At 46.1% G+C, this 17,126-nt stretch overlaps 1 protein-coding gene across 9 annotated transcripts in view; it reads left to right on the top strand.

Annotated features, from left to right (window-relative positions):
* ATP9B (ATPase phospholipid transporting 9B (putative)) overlaps positions 1–17,126 on the top strand; it is a 237,389-nt gene that overhangs the window by 169,618 nt on the left and 50,645 nt on the right. For all 9 annotated transcript variants that reach the window (XM_025421950.3, XM_025421949.3, XM_025421952.3 and 6 more), the window contains one exon: positions 5,423–5,565. In XM_025421950.3, coding sequence (XP_025277735.1) covers positions 5,423–5,565 — 143 coding nt within the window. The remainder of the gene's footprint in view (positions 1–5,422; positions 5,566–17,126) is intronic.

The raw sequence follows: 17,126 nt of genomic DNA, 5'->3' as shown, positions 1-17,126 counted from the left end.
GGTCCTTTTTGCCTGGTTAGCTTTCTTACTAATATTTTGACATAGTCACCACCTGCTTGCTTTGGGGTGGTTTGTCTCCTATACCTTTGCCATTTCTTTCTTCTTAGACTACCAGAGACACTTCATTTTAAGGTGTATCAAATTGCACATAATAAATACTTTTATTTATTTATGAACAGAAGGAAATGCTAATCCTCCAATAGGAATATTTATTCCTCTCACATATTGACACAAAATATTTGTGCTCATTCCTCATACATGTATTTCCTGTTGCTGTGGAGAATGCTGTATGTGTAAGTCCACGCACACAGCCCTCTTAGCGCTAGCTGCTGCATAGCACATGCAGTATTTTACAGGGGCCCGCACAAAACAGCCGAAACAGTTCTGAGTGTTGGGGAAGTCCTGACTTACCTTGTTGCCATTCACCCCAATATCTGACCCTGTGATTAATATTTTGATTGTTCTGGATGCTGAGGAGATGGGCCGACATCATTCTGAATAGAAGGCAAGAGGATGAGTCTCCCTGAAGAGCGTCCTGAGTTTGCCCATGTCTTCCTAACTGGCACAGAGCAGGGCTGCATTCTCAGAGCCCTCCAAGGGCTCCAGGTCCTGGCACACTGCTGGGGTCCCGCTGCCTTTTACACAGTGTCTGACTCTCTTGTAGCTCCAGGCTTTCTTTGGTTCAGTTTATCTGGAACACTGATGTTCCATTTATTTCTCCCTAAAACACTTATTTCAAATCTACAGTTTTCCCACACCCATTCAAAAGTTTAGTAACATGATTTAGAATTTTACATGTACCAATTTAAACTACTTTCATACCTTACTAGATTTTCTATTTCTTAGGACCCGAGACTATACATTTTGTTTATTCTTGTGTGTGTGGCAGTGGACTCTTAGTGTATTTAGGTGTATATCTACTTTCATTCCACTTACGTACATCTGTACCTTCTGAGCTCTAGAGCCTTGCTGACCACCTGCCTTCCCTGAGTGAAGCTCAGGCATGCTGCCCGCCCCCCCAACCCTTTTATTCCCTTTTAGCTCAGCGCCGGTCTTTTCTGTAAAACCTTCTCCAAGTTTCCTCAGAAAGTTGAACATAGAACTAACCTATGACCCAACATTGCACTACTGGGTGTTTACCCTAAAGATAACGATGTAGTAATCTGAAGGGGCCCTACACCCCAATGTTCACAGCAGCCATGTCCACAAGAGCCAAACTAAGGAAAGAGCCCAGATGACAGGTGAATGGATAGAGAAGATGTGGTCTGTATAGACAATGGAATATCACTTAGCCATCAAACGATGAAATCTTACCATTTATATCGACATGGATGGAACTGGAGGGTATTATGCTGAGTGAAGTAAGTCAGAAAAAGACAATTATATTATTTCACTCATACGGATTTTAAGAAAGAAAACAGATGAACATAGAAGAAAGGAAGGAAAACTAAAGATAAAAACAGAGAAGGCTAACCGTAAGAGACTCTGAACTCTAGGAAACAAACTGAGGGTCACTGGAGGGGGTGGAAGGTGGGGGACAGAGGATCACTGGGTGACAAGCATGAAGGAGGAGGGCACAGGATATGATGAGTACTGGGTATGATATAAGACTGAGGAATCACCGATCCTCTGAAACCAGTGATACATTATATGTTAATTAATTGAATTTAAAATGAAACCTTCTCTGACTATTCAGGCCAGTGATCACCTGTGCCAGTAACCACTTAGTAACCTGCTTTTATGCATTAGTGCCATTTCCCATGGTGACCTTGCGAATATGTGGCATTTTACGTGTACTATTACTGAGGCTCAAAAAGATCAGATTTGGGGCAGCCTAGGTGGCTCAGCAGTTTCGCGCTGCCTTCAGCCCAGGGCATGATCCTGGAGACCCAGGATCGAGTCCCACATCAGGCTCCCTGCATGGAGCTTGCTTTGCCTTCTGCCTGTGTCTCTGCCTGTGTGTGTGTGTGTGTGTGTGTGTGTGTGTCTCATGAATAAATAAATAAAATCTTTTTTAAAAATCAGATTTGTCATTTGTCCAAGATCATAGAACTAGTAAATTTGGAAATTAAGAATCAATTCAAGTCACACCTAACCTCAACCCTGCAAAATTCAGTTATTCATGTTTCTTCCTGATGGAGCATAGAAATCAGGGTTTGGAGAATTTGGGAAGGTGAATGGCACGGGAAATCAAAGGAAAAGGAGCCTTGACTTAGTGGCCACTTGTAGGGTTGTTGGAGGCGTGGTCCTGTCCTTCACCAGAGGGAGAAATGTGAGTACATTTGATCTCTTTTGTCCGGCACCGGAAGAGAAGGAAGTGGGGCTGTTACTTCTGTTGTCCGTCTTCACGTTAAGGTATCTATGATGACCCTGAGATCGAATACAGTGGTCTGAACCTAAGATATGGGTCCAGACTCCTGGTGGGGATGTGACTGTCGCCCTCAGCATGCGCAGCATTGGCAGCGTTCAGCCCCTGAGGATCTCAGTGCCACTCCTTGCCGTCCATGGTGTGTTGTACAGAGGTGATGGGGTGCCTGGCCTGCTGTCAGTTGGGTGTCAACTCTTGGTTTCAGCATGGATCTTGATCTGGAGGTCATCGGTTCGGCCCCACATAGGGCTCCGCACCCCCCAAAAGAAGTAGAGGACGTCACAAAATGAAAAATGCAGGGGGAAATTTCAGATAAAACAGCATCTGTGCTATTTTCCATAGATGACAATTAACAGGACTACTTTTGATAGAACTTCTTGTTAAAATGACTTTTCTTTTGCTCAGTTTAAGATCTAAACAGAAGCCTCAAGCAGGCAGGAGTGCCACTGAGCCCTTCCAGGGGCCGCGGCCTGTCACACAGTGACACCTCGGCAATAGGTCTCATGGGTGTCGAGGGCTCACGTGCCGTCCTCAGACTGCCTGGCAGGGCTGCTGAGTCAGGAGAGAGCCCCCCACTCGCGGCAACCTAGAGCTCTGCAGGGTCCATGTGACGATGAGGGTCACTATTGCTGCCTTGTTCACTCAACGTCCAAAGTGGCACACAGCTTTTCCACTCAGTGTGGGTGGAGTGGATCACAGTTGGCCAGTTAGCAATAAGATGAGCTTAAAATATATTTGGTATCCATTACCTTATAATCTTTAACTGTAATTCTCAAAATGATAGGCTTAATGGGTTATTTACAAGTCATGTTCCTATAAAGTACTTTACTAGTCGAACAGAGTTCTAAATTTTAAAATTCTACAAATTACGTTACTAAAAAGTAAGCTTAGTGATGCTAATTATACTCTGTCAAATTCATGTTTGAAGTTTGAGCTTCTAGCGATTTTTAACATTAAAAAGCGAATATACTAACATTTTACCAAAATATACAATGTGTATAAACTGAAGCTTCTGCTTCCTATGTGATATTACAGTCTTAGTTGAAGATACATTTTTCTTGATAGCTTTTGTTTGTAAACTGAACTTGCCTTGTGCTTTGTTTTAACCTAAAGACTATCCACATTCTCTTGTTCACCAGCCTTGAGGGTACCTATAGTCACCCGAAAACATCCCATGGGTGTTTATTGTGACACAGTATTTCAGGAAATAACAAATCCTTACAGCTCTGAGGCGATAACAGTTGTTTTATTAAATGTAAGTGCTCGCGATTTGAAGAGAACACCATGGAAGAGCCTAGCAGGTGCTCTCACTCACTCGGGCTCTCACTCAGCCCCTAGCCCAGCAGCCCCTGCGCACCCTTGGAGGGGAGTCTGCCAGACAACGGGCTCCTCGTGCCTTGTGCTGCTTGAGGCAGTCTGACACTTTCCAAAATAATTTGACCAGGATACACAGAGAAGAAAGTCACGTTCTTCCTCCATGTGGGTCTCTGGGCCCGCAGAGCCAGCACCCAAGCTCTATGGGGCGCCACCACCCGCCCTGTGCCCCATGTCCACTCCTGGGTCAGGGGTCTGTCCTATCGCTGGTACCCGTCACAGACGAGCCCAAGCAAAAGCATGATGTTGCTTTTCCTTCCTCCAGCCCCAGGCACCCCCACCTTCCCAGAAACTGCTCCTCGGCGGCTTCTCGAGCCTCTTCCATGCACCGGCCCCCTGGGTGCCTCACCGCAGCCCCACAGAGAGAGTGTTGTCTGTGCCCCAGAGTTTAACAGGAGGTCCAGGGGCACACAGAGGTTGGGTGCCCAGTGCCCCTGGTAGCTCTGGGCCTCATAGCCCGGCCGCCTTCTGTCCGCAGTGCCCCTGCCATCCCGGGACCAGGCCACCCGCGAGGCCGGGAGGCTGCTGTGTTCTGTCCCCGTGCTGTCCTGCAGCGTCTGCCCTCCCTTATTGCTTGGCCTTGTAGTGGTAGCAGGACCATAAGTAACCCAGAGACATTGAGGTACTGTTTGAAAGCTGTGTGCTTGGCAATTAAAACTTTTCTTTCTGACCAGTAGCGTTCCTAGGGTTTTTAAGATGTGAGCTTTATGGACAAATAGCCCATTATGAATATTTTAATTTTCTTTGACTTACTTACAGACTATAGACTCTCTTCACTAACTCTGAGTCCTTCACATTCCTTTTCAAGTGTACATTTGTTAGTAGGTGGTAGATCCATATGAATTGCCATTTTGGTCAAAATGATTGACTGTCAGCAGCTTTGCCACATTGTGTTGATACATTATATCTGCTGTTTTCCTGACAGAATCAAATTAGGTGCAGATTTTTTTCTAGAGTTTGAAACATATCTGAGTGATCCTAAGTCTGAATATGAACAAGAGCAGGGTGAGGCCAGACTATAATGTATGAGGGTATGAGCAGAATGAGTCCATCCGTTAAGCCCAACAAGTAGCTGAGTGCAGCTTGGGTAACAGAGGAGCCGTTTATGAAGCGTCATTCAGGCTCTGGCTCCACCTATTCCAGGGACTAGAGACGACAAGCACTGACCATCTCTCTGACCATGAAACCCAAGCTCTGCATCATGGTCTGGCCCCCACCACCTCCGATCCCCCCTCCTGCCACTGTCCCCCCTCAGGCCACACCACCATCCTGGGCCTCGGGGGGTCCTCACCTGGGCTCGGAAGCCTGGCATTCTCAGGGGCCTAGTCTTCCTTCTAGGATATGTTGGGTCCCAGCAGTCATCCTCACGGGAGAAGTATCCTGTTTGTTCTTGTAAAATGAGTAGATGAAGATTATGATGCATTTCAAATATCTGTTCCCAGGGAGATATGCATGATTCCCTTACACACATGAGCAGCCCATTCTAGTATCCTCTACAAACATGGCATGGGGCGTAAAAAGGTTTCTAGGCTTAAGTGTTAACAGATTCATGTATTTTAAAGTCTGAAATCTGGTATTATCGTGAGGTTCAAGATAATAAGTCTGTATGGAAAACATGAGCATGAAGCTATTGCATAGGTTTGGAGCAAACTAACCACTGTGGTGGGTTTTATTTGGCAGTTTGCGAGTGAACTTGGACATGGGCAAAGCCGCGTACGGGTGGATGATCATGAAGGATGAGAGCATCCCCGGCACAGTCGTGCGGACCAGCACCATCCCAGAGGAGCTGGGGCGCCTGGTGTATTTGCTGACTGACAAAACAGGTACTGCTGCTGGTTCATGTTTGCCTTTGGTGTGCTTGCTTCCATCCAGTCCAGGCTGATCCTGGGTGTGTACGCGCATAGTGCATACTGAAGTCATTCAAATTTAGAATTTTCCAGACTTCACCTGAACGCTGGCACATAATTAACTGGATAAGCACACTATCATTAGAATTAGTAAAATGTTAAATTCTTTGGTTTTTTTTTTTTAAGATGTATTTATTTATTTATTCATGATAGACTTAGAGAGAAAGAGAGAGAGAGAGAGGCAAAGACACAGGAGGAGGGAGAAGGAGGCTCCATGCTGGGAGCCCGACATGGGACTCGATCCCGGGACTCCAGGATCGCGCCCTGGGCCAAAGACAGGCGCTAAACTGCTGAGCCACCCAGGGATCCCATGTTAAATTCTTTGAGATTTAAATGACACGTTTGTATATTTTTAATTCTCTGCTGCCGTACCATTGTTTGTCAGGTGTTAGGTGTATTTCTTACACCTCTTCGGCAGCTTGTTTCTTACAGGATGGTACTCCTGAGCTGTTGACGTACAGAACCAGACGTGTGTGGATTTGGTATTTTAACAGTAACATTCTCCTAGTGAGCCTTACCAGCAACTATCCCACCCTCACATCCATGCCCCAAATTCTATCTGTTCTTATTTCATTTTTAACTTTATTCATCAAAGCATTCTTGTCAGTTCATAAGATACTAAATAAAAGATAAATCAAACCCAATGCTATAGTGAAAGTCCTATCAACAGGCTAAAGACCCTCCATGATTTGTTCATTCATGGTTTAAAATCCTGGTCATTCTTGGAACACCCAGGTGGTTTAGTCGATTTAGCGTCCAACTCTTGGTTTTGGCTCAGGCCATGATCTCAGGTCATGAGATTGAGCCCCAGATTGGGCTTCTTACTCAGCATAGAGTCTGCTTGAGATTCTCTTTCCCTCTGTCCTTTCCCTCACTCATATGCTTGTGCTGTCTCTCTAAAATAAATACATCTTTAAAAAAATTTTCCTAGTAATCCTTGGTCAACTAGAACTAAGAATATTTGTATAACTTATAAAATATGTCTCAAATAAAATTCAACATTTTTAATAACATATACTATGAAAAGCTTTACCACAATCAGGAAAAAGAGAAATCCAACAACACTATTATCTAATGTGTTTTATTCCTTACAGTAAGATACATAGTAGAAATAAGCTCTACAACCAAAAGAAGGAGCAGATATTTGTAGATGAAACAATGAACCAAGGAATCAGCTGCTAAAAGTAAGAATCAGTGAAGTGGCGGGTCATAGGTTGAGATAACAAAATAGCTCCTAGCATGTGGAGTAGCCTTAGGAGTGCGGTCCCTGCTCACCGTAGCACGAGCGAAAGTGAGACACATGAGCATGAACGTGAGGGGAGTGAGGGATGTGCATGAGGATGATCAGACCCAACAGAAATGAGAAAGAAGATGCAGACGAACGGAGGGGCAGACTGTGGTCCCCAGCATGAGGTCCCCAGTGTGAAGATACAGGATTCCGTAGAGCCCGCCTTCTCCATGAACTGATATAGTTTTACTGCAGTTCTGTCAAAATCCAGTTGCTGGTGGTGTTTTGTTTTGTTCAATTTTTAAGTTTAAAGTGGTTTTTAAATTTATTTAAGTCATCCTTACCCCCAGTGTGGGGCCCAAACCCACAACCCCAAGATCATGCATCACACACACACACTCCACCGACTAAGCCAGCTGGACACCTCGATGGCATTTGATTTTGGTCAGGGCTTGTCATTGTGGCCCATCGGGGACTATCCAAAGAACACTGACGTAACAAGGGGCTCAGGCTCGAGAAGGGAGGCTGAGAGATGCCCTCAGATTTCTCCCTTCCTGACCTCGTTGGGCTGACAGGGAAAGATTTCAAGGAATAAACCTGTAACAATGTGGAAAATAAGCAGACATGCCATCATGGAAGTTGGGGTATTTCTGGAAGGACAGGTGGAATGATTTTGCTGGAGAAGGTGGAGTGAAGCAAACCTAAACTCACAACGGTTCCTGAAGTGACCCCACAGGAGAGAGTCCTGGAGAAACCATGAGGTTACAGCACACGGTATGTGAGGGGAGGCCCGGGGTGCCGTCAGGCTGCCCAGCAGCAGCAGAAGAAACCTACCCTCCTGCCCACGCTTGGTGCCTGGATGTCGTGTGTAAATGCAGCAGGCGCTTGGCTTCCAGCATGTGCAGGCATAGATTCTGTTTACAGAGAAACCAGAGGAGCCTGAGGAAAGGCTGTTGGATTACAGGGGAGCTTAAGGACATCTTTAAATTCAGGGTCAGAATTAAACTACATCTCCCTATGCCTGCAACAGTGGGGGCATTTAGTTTCCAGAAGCCCACGTAGAATAGCAGCAAAACACGTAACATAATTAGAAATGAGTTCAAGCAGAATGTACAAAGCCTGTGTGGATGGAAGAGCTGAGTGGATGGGCCCATGTTCTTTGTGATGAGGACTGAGTGGCGTGGCACTGACATCATCGTCCCCCATGTGAGGTCCCACCTGTGAGGCGCACGCTGCCCCGGGACCTTGTCTGCACTGTCAGCAGGCGTGGTGCCCGGTGCACCCCTCGTCTGTCCCAATGGACGAGCCTTGGCAGCCTCCGCACAGCGGTGTCCCTCCAGCCTCTGTTACCCGGGGGGACACATGTGCATCTGCAGCAGACCAATGTGAAAATGTTCACTGTGTCATCTCAGACAACAAAACCAAACTGAGCATAACTCAGAGAAAGCCACTGTGAGTACAATATAGCCCATGGAATGTTTGTACAGCAGTGACGGATGTCACGGTTCACGTTGGGCCGGGAGAAGTCTGGGACCTCCCCTTTAGAGGCCTGGACTCGAGGGGGATGTGGGTGTAGTCTAGGCCATCCTGTTTGCACCACAAGTCCTCTCGTGGCCCCTTCAGTCTGTATGTAATGTGCTTGAGGGTCACACTGAGCTGTTTGTTCAGCTCCGTTTACAGATAGGAAGCATAAGCCAGAGGGCAGTGGGTATGCTTGAGGAGTAACTGGTTCTCTCTCCTCTCCCCGTGTCTCTGGCTGTGGGAGAGCAGCAAGGGAGGAAGGTTTTGTGACATTATTTCTCCTCAAAATGCTAACTTTTCATTTTGCATTTTAAATAGTGATGGGATCATCTTTCTGTAGCTCCTCTTTTTTTCTTTGGATTCTGAGTTACATCTAGGATAAGGATGAGTGGTTTTGCTCAGAGTCATAAAGGTAAAACCACATTTCCCTATGTCTCACTTTGCGACTTTTATAAAGCAAAAATAAATTATCTGGGCTCCTGAGACTTAAAAAGAATTACAGAAAATTATATTAAATATATTAGAGAAAATCTTCTGCATTTCATTTTCCAAAAGGCCTATTTGTGGCAGTGGTTGTTGGAGGGACCTCCTATCCTTACTTCCTAGTGGTGGAGCTGCATGGAGTATTTTTAGTATTTTTTTAAATTTCTGGTCTAGAACTTTTTCAGAACCTTTCTCAATAAGGTAAACGGCACTTACGGAGCACATGTGGTGTGCCACATGCTGCAGTAGCCCCGTGCCTGACCTGGGGTTGCAGGGCCACAGGCACGGTATCTGCCACTGCTTCCCCTTCACGCTGCCCCTGCTCAGGCCAGGCTCCCAGGAGCACTCAGAGGAGGGAGTGTGGCTATAGCTGCTCGAATAGGCCACACTCACCAAATCGTAGGTGTACAACGTCAAGGACGAGTTGTGTAGCTGTCATGTCACTGCAAGCACGTAGTAGGACTTAGTGCTGTCCTCACTTTGACTTTATAGAAACTGGCTCCTCACATAGATGGAGGCTGCCAGCCCGCCAGGGGTTGAGCCCTCACCTCTTAACAACACATGGTCTTGTGTTGGGGAAGACCCCCAAGCCTTCCAAGCAAAGCCATGTGTTGTCAGCCAGGAAGGTTTTGTGGCAGGTGGTGGCAGACGTGCGCTCACACTCACCCGCCCTCTGCCTGGGGGTCCTGGTGCAGCTGCGTATCTGGTGCGTACTGGTTAGTGTTGTATTCCAGGAGCTGGAGTGACTATGCTCTCTTTTATTCCTTCCTTTTGTCACGTGCATGATTCATGTCCTTCACTGCCCCCTCAGTACATCCAGAGTTGGTCAGTCACCATGTTGACTTCCACCATCACAGAGGGTCTCACAGGGTAGTGGATTGGTAGAAGGGTAAAGAATTTGGGGTGTGAGACAGTTTGCAAACATCATCTGCTGAAACGATGAAGAATGAGCTATTGTGTGAGGAACCTTTTGCTGCTGACATAATCATAAGGTGGTCCTTGGCCTGATTGTGATCAGGCTTGTGCCTCATCAATAAGCTTTCTGACAAGAAGCGTCTATCACACTGCCTCTCGTTTGCCCTGGCAGAACAGAAAATGAAGTATCTCGTGATTGCGTTATAGTTTCCTTCTTGTGGACAAGAAAGCAGTGTGGTGTAATTAGGTTTGATTGGGGTGCACGTTTCCGGTAAGATCTGAAATTAATGATGTTGCTATAGTGACACATGTGTGGCCACCAGTGCGTGAAACATGAAGTAATTCATTCGACAAGAGCAGACATCTGTTAGCTGCCAGGATACAGAGCGTATTGACACTGACCAGGAACAGTAGACATGCCGTGATAAATGAGCAAACGGTGTTGGCACGCCAGGACAGGTCATTTGTACCGAGTCCACTGCAGCTTGCTTCTCTGCACTGGCTGCTTTGACAGTGCCATTGCTTAGAGAGCAGTGCTGCCGAGAACTCATCAATTTTAAAACTTAACTCAGGCTGCAGCCAGATAGGGAGCAAGGCACGAATTCCTTTGTTGGGAATTTTTATGTTCATGTGGAACAAAGCATTACCAAACCACACCCTGACACAACAGGTTGGCAGAACATGCTGTGACTCTAGCACTCATGAGCCCGCTTGCCCTGTGTTTTGCAGCAGGGTCACGTCCGCTCCCAAGGCCATGTCCTCTGCGGTGGGAAGCTCTGTTTCCAAGGTGGGCAGGTGCGGCGGAGCATGACGCATGAGCCTCATGGGAGAGATTTAGAGGTGGGTGTTACCGTCCTGTGGGCCAGGGCCAGCTGGGTACAGCCTCTCCTGCCTGAGGAGGATGGCTTGCGCATCCGGTGCCAACACACTTGCAAGGTCGGGCTGGTATGGTGATGGACTCATGTGTGCACTTGCGTGTGTGCCGGGCCATTCACACTGGTTGAGACACTTGGCACAGGCAATGTTTGAACAGATGCGTATCATACCGGGAATCACCATCTTCTGAGAAAGCTTCATTTACAGCAAATATAATATGTGACTCCAAATTAAATGTCAAATATTTTAAAGAATATTACCACACTCTGCAGTGTGGTAAAATAGTCTTAGCCACTTTAGAAGTTGTTTCCATTCCTCATTCCTTCTTTGTAAAATCTGAGTGGCTTTGTGTTCTTGGCACCATTGATCCCATATGATCATTACTTATGGCAGGTCCCTAACCAGAACCTTCGCTGGAAATCCTTGGGTCTGGGTGGCAGCCTGTCCCTGTCTGCCGCAGGTGGAGTTCTCTGTGTTACTTTGCAGCTGCTTCTCCAGGACGTCTCCCCTCCATGGATGTGAGAGGGGTGCCAGGATTTTCTTAGAAATTGATTTCCTCTTTGCCTGCTTTTGCTCATTGTACTCCAAAGCACTTTGCTTTATTAAGGAACTACAGCATTTTCGTTTTTCAGGAAGCACAAACACACCTTTTGTCAAAGGGCATTTTCTGTCCCTGGTGTACTCATAATGGCCAGGTTGCTTCCCAGCAACCGGGGGGCATCTGTCCACCCGAGTCAGCCCATCCCCATCATGAAGCTTCAGATTTGGGACATGCTAATACTTATATTCAGATAACAGAGACTATACAACCTGTCACCTGGTTGAAGTCATGAAAATTGTTTAAAATTTGAAAAATAATTTTGCATTCCTGACTCTTTTAGTGACTGAGTTCACGTTAAATGTCCCTGCTGCACGAGAGAGCATAGAAAGTCAGAAACTAGCCTTGACTCTCCTTTTTAATGTTCTGTAGGATCCACTCTGAGATAAAAACATCACTGAAATTTAAAAAACTACTCCAGGATTCATCAGTATGTTGAGATAATATGCACTGCTCACATCAAGAAGTGTCTGCATACATACTCCAGTTTCTCTAACCCAGTATTTATTCAAGTGGCAAAATCAGAGTCAGATATTTCATTGTTCATTTGGTGAAATAATAGTCATTTGTTTGAAAATGTCCGTTATAGCCTCTGTAAAACATGATTTCTTAGCAGCTGGGACGATGGCACCAGATGCAGTGTTTGGGCCAGCAGGCTGCTGGGGCAGGCCACACCAGTATGGGGCACACCTGCTGCTCTACCACCGGTGCAGGCAGAGCTGAGGAGGTTTCTGTCCCTCACAAAGCCACCTGGGGAACTGCAGCCCCTTGCTCACCTGCCCCCACTCTGCCCTTGGCAACCCCTGATGGGCCCTGTGCCTCAGTAGGTCTGTCTGTGCCAGAAGTCTCCCACGAATGGGTGCACACACCGTGTGGTTTTTGCGTGTGGCTTTTTCCCCAAGTTGTCCGCACTGTCTCATGTGTCATTACTCCATTGCTTTTTATTGTGGGATAATATTCCATTGTATGAATAAACCACATTTTATTTATCTGTCAAATGAAGGACATTAGGGTGGTTTCTGCTTTTTCTGTTAGGAACAATGCTGCTATGAGCAGGGTTCTAGCCAAGGGGGCTAGACAAGAAGAAGAAAAAGGCATCCATGCTATAAAGGAGAGTAAAACTGGTCTTTATACAGAAAATCCTAAGGAATCCCCTAAAAATCTGTTAGAATTGATAAAGGAGTTTAGTAAGGTTTAAGATACAAGATGAATATACAAAAATGAATTGTATTTTGATATACTAGCAACAAGTTATCCAAAAATAGGATTAAGAACAGAATTCCATTTACGATGGCATCAGAGAATAAAATCAGTACTTTATAGTGTTAAGATGGCAATAGGATTTCCCAGATTGATTGACAGATTCTACAAGATCCCTCTCAACATTCCAGCTGCCTTCTTTGCAGAAACTGCCAAGCTGGCCCTAACATTCCTGTGGAAATGCAGGGGCCCCAGAGTGGTGTCAACAGTTTTGGGAACAGAGGTATCGGCAGGCAGGCTGGGAGAGCAGGACGTCCGCCTCACACCACACAACCAGCGACCTAAATGTAAGATTGACCTAAATGGTCGGGGTTTCTGTAAACTGTGGAGTTTTCAGAAGCTACTCTAAATTTGTTTTCTGTTTCATTTTCTTTTGCTGTATTAAGCACCAGAATAAAGAACTTTTAGGATCTAGCTCAGTATAAAGCTTTATAAACATAACCCACAAGGAGATAGAAAGAGTTTAAATCTGGACTTACATTTTCTTTTAATTATTTTAAACTAAAATTTAAATGCAGCAGTATATTTACTAGTTTAGCATCTGCTGGTATGTGTCTGTGGTTACTCTGTGGCCTCAGAATTTCTAGAGATCTTGGTGGATTACTCTAGAGATTTCTCCAAACAGCAGCAAGAAGCAAATGTGATGACATAGTTAGAGTTTTGATCTCAGAACCTGAAATGCTGTCATCAGGGTAATTGAGGACAAGTAAAAGCAATGTAGTAAAATAGCAGCCATTCTGCAACCCCAGATTTGTTGACTAGAAATAGTCTGTGAGGGGACCAATGGTCATGGTTTGTTTGCCCTCTGGTTTTGGAAAATATTTGTTGTCCATCTGGAGTATTGCATTTGGGAATGCCAGAATGTTCATCCTCAGTAATCTCTGGAGCAAGATGCTGCAGAGTAAACAATCGACTTGTGACTTAGCCGTGTGCCACTCTTAGGCCATGGTGGATTGACGGGCTCAGGCCCTGATCACCGGTACCAGTTGACCTCACAGGAAGAGGGCAGCAAATGTACCTCCGGTCGAGATGCTGTGCCAATGTGCAGAGTGCCCGAGAGCCCAGGGGCTCGATGGAGACAGCACTGTGGGCGCGTGAGCAGCCAAGTCCAGACCGCAGGGAACAGACGGTTCATTTACAAGGAAGAACGAGAGAACAGGGAAGGCTATGGAGTCAGGCTCAGGAGACTTCTCCTGGACCCGCACTCCACAGACAGCGTGAGAACAGGATGGGAATCAGTCCGTGCCTGGTTATTTGATGCTGAGGAGCTGCTGCTGTTTGTTGTGATAACATGGGGCTACACTTACTCTAAGAGCCCCTTCTGTTATTAATAACACTGGCTCAATCAGGCAGGAAGGGGCGGGTCCCAGGCCAGTTCCAGCTGTGATCTTGGGGGGCAGCTGGAGGGGGGCCCCCAAGGCAGGTCCTGGATGAGAAGAGGCATCCATACGGTGCTTTATGTGACACCATTCTGTCCACTTTTATGTACGTTGAACATTTCCCTTAAAAAATACAATAGGGAGGGACACCTGGGTGGCTGAGATTGAGCATCTGCCTTTGGCTCAGGGTGTGATGCTGGAGTCCCAGGATCGAGTCCTACAGCAGGCTCCCTGCATGGAGCCTGCTTCTCCCTCTGCCTGTGTCTCTGCCTCTCTCTCTCTCTCTGTCATGAATAAATAAAAAATCTAAAAAGAACAAATACAATAGGATTGGAAGGAAGAAAACAGAGTCCTGATATTCAATTCATGTCACTTATGTTTCTTATGTTTGTAGTGGAGATTTCTTGCATGTTTTGCTTCATCCCCACTGTTGGTACATACGTGCATGTACACAGGCACACACACTTGCAGCACAGTGAGAACAATGCTCAGATGCACCGAGGGTGTTCCGGGTGCATTTGCATGCAGTAGGGCATCTAACAACAAGACAACCAAAGTCATAGTGGTTTTCTTGACATCCACTCCCTTACTAGAGCAGCATAAATGTATCGGCACCTGATTATATAATCAGGACCTTCTGGCTCATCGTTTCCATGGCAGGACCACTCCTACTCCTCTTCAGTTCCTCCAGGATGTCTATAAATCTTCCTCTCATGAAACTCACTCAGTTCTTCTTGCTCGGCTTTGGCCCACTGAGGCAGAGGTGAAGAGTGTGTCCCACCTGAAGGTGGGATCTAAAGAATCGCTCTCTCCCATCGCAGATTCCATATGAGTCAAGCCGCCCCACACTCCCCACGTGTCTCAGGCCAGTTTTGTGCCACACCCCAGCTTCCTGCTCATGCTCCGAGGCTGCCTCCTGATGTTGGCGGCAGCCTTGTTACCACTCAGTGTGGGCCTCCAAAAATCAATTCACATGGGAACACATGTGGTTCCGTGTTAAGCACCACAAGTAACTACAGTTTGCCAAGTCAGTAAATGTTCAAAAAAAAATTCAAACAAACCTAGCACAACACACAGTGGAACAGAATCAAGAGCCCAGAAAATAAATGCCACACATAAATGGGTCACTAATGTATGACAGAGGAGGCAAGAACAGACGGTGGTGGGCAACAGTCTCTTTAGTAGGTCCAGGGAGAATTGCACCTGTTCCTTACAAACCACACAAGATGAGCGCAGAACTACAGACCAGAGCCGCAGAAGTTCTAGAGGAAAATGCAGGCAGTAATCGCTCTGACATTGGCCTTAGAAACATTTATTTGGATCTCTCTCCCCAGAGAAGGGCTGCAAAAGCTAAAATAAATGGAATTACATCAGATGGGATCTCATCTAACTAAAAAGCTTCAAACCCATCAACAAAATGAAAAGGCAACATATTGAATGGGAGTAGATATTTTCAAATCATCCATGCTGTAAGGGGTTAATATCCAAAAATATATAAAGAACTTAGACAACTTGGGCAGCCCGGGTGGCTCAGCGGTTTAGTGCCGCCTTCAGCCCGGGGCATAATCCTGGAGACCTGGGATCGAGTCCCGAGTCGGGCTCCCTGCATGCAGCCTGCTTCTCCCTCTGCCTGTGTCTCAGCCTCTCTCTGTGGGTTTTTCATGAATGAATAAATGAATAAAATCTTTTTTTAGGGGATCCCTGGGTGGCTCAGCAGTTTAGCGCCTGCCTTCGGCCCAGGGCGTGATCCTGGAGTCCCGGGATTGAGGCCCACGTTGGGCTCCCGGCATGAAGCCTGCTTCTCCCTCTGCCTGTGTCTCTGCCTCTCTCTCTGTGTGTCTCTCATTTATTCATTTATTCATTTATTCATGAGAGACACAGAGAGACAGAGACACAGGCAGAGGCAAAAGGCTGAGCCACCCAGGGATCCCCAAATGAATAAAATCTTAAAAAAAAAAAAGAACTCTGACAACTTAGTATCAAAAAAATAAAAACACCCCAATTAGGCAGAAGATCTGAAAAGGCATTTTTCTAAAGAAGACCTATAATCGCCAACAGACACATGAAAAGATGCTCAAAATCACTAATCATGAGAGAAATGCAAATCAAAACTATGGTGATAACGTCTCCTCACACTGGTCAGAAAGGCTAAAATCAACACCGTGAGGAGCAACAGGTGTTGATGAGGATGCGTAGAAAGGGGAGCCCTCGTACACTGCTGGTGGGAATGCAGTCCCGTGCAGCCACTCTGGAAACAGCATGGAGGGTCCTCAGAAAGTTAAAATTGGAATCACGATGGGATCCAGCAATCTCATTTCTGGGTATTTATCCAAAGAAAATAATAACACACCACTTCTGTGTTTACAGCAGCATTGTTTACAATAGCCAAGATCTGGAAATAACCCAAACCAAATAATCCTTAGGTAAATGGATACAGAAGAGGTGGTATGCAAGCGCTTGGGGGGGCTCTGTCAGTGAAGCATCTGCCTTCAGCTCAAGTCATGATGCTGGGGTCCTGGGATTGTGTCCCGTGTCAGGCTCCCTGCTCAGTGGGGAGTCTACTTCTCCCCCTGCCTCTGCTTGTACTGTCTCTCGCAAATAAAAAAATAAAATCTTTAAGAAGAGGAGGAAGAAGAGGTACAGACATACATTACGCAGCCATAAAAATGTAATCTTGCCATTTTTAACAAGGATGGACCTAGAGGGTATGATGCTAAGTGAAAGAAGTTAAGGAAGTCAAACTTGTGGAATCAAATATAAACAAAACAAAAGAGAAACAGACTCTTGACACAGAACAAATGGGTGGTTGCCAGAGGGGAGGCCAGTGGAAGGGTAGGACAGGAATGAGATGAAGAGCTGCAAACCTCTTAAATGTGAAATGAGTGAGTCACGAGGGAGGACAGAAAGTACAGCACAGGGAGTGTAGTTGGTAATACTGCAGTGACTGTCAGGCAGGTGGGACTGCACTTACATGGGGAGTGTTGTATAACTGTAACGTATAAAAATATCGAATTCGCTACAACATACACCTGAAACAGATAGTATTGCCAATTATACTTCAGTTTTCAAAAGGAAATATGGAAGTGATTCATATCATCACAGTAAGAACACCAGTGACACGGTAGGTCTTCTCGCTGGGTAACTGGGCACAACCCCAATGCTGTTCCCCGCGGGCCCCCAGGGTGTGAGATAGTGAGCTGAGCACAAGATGGGGCCT

This window comes from Canis lupus, chromosome 1 (genome assembly GCF_003254725.2).
Source record: "Canis lupus dingo isolate Sandy chromosome 1, ASM325472v2, whole genome shotgun sequence".
NCBI classification, from domain to species: Eukaryota; Metazoa; Chordata; class Mammalia; order Carnivora; family Canidae; genus Canis; species Canis lupus.
This window is presented reverse-complemented; position numbering and strand designations above follow the sequence as displayed.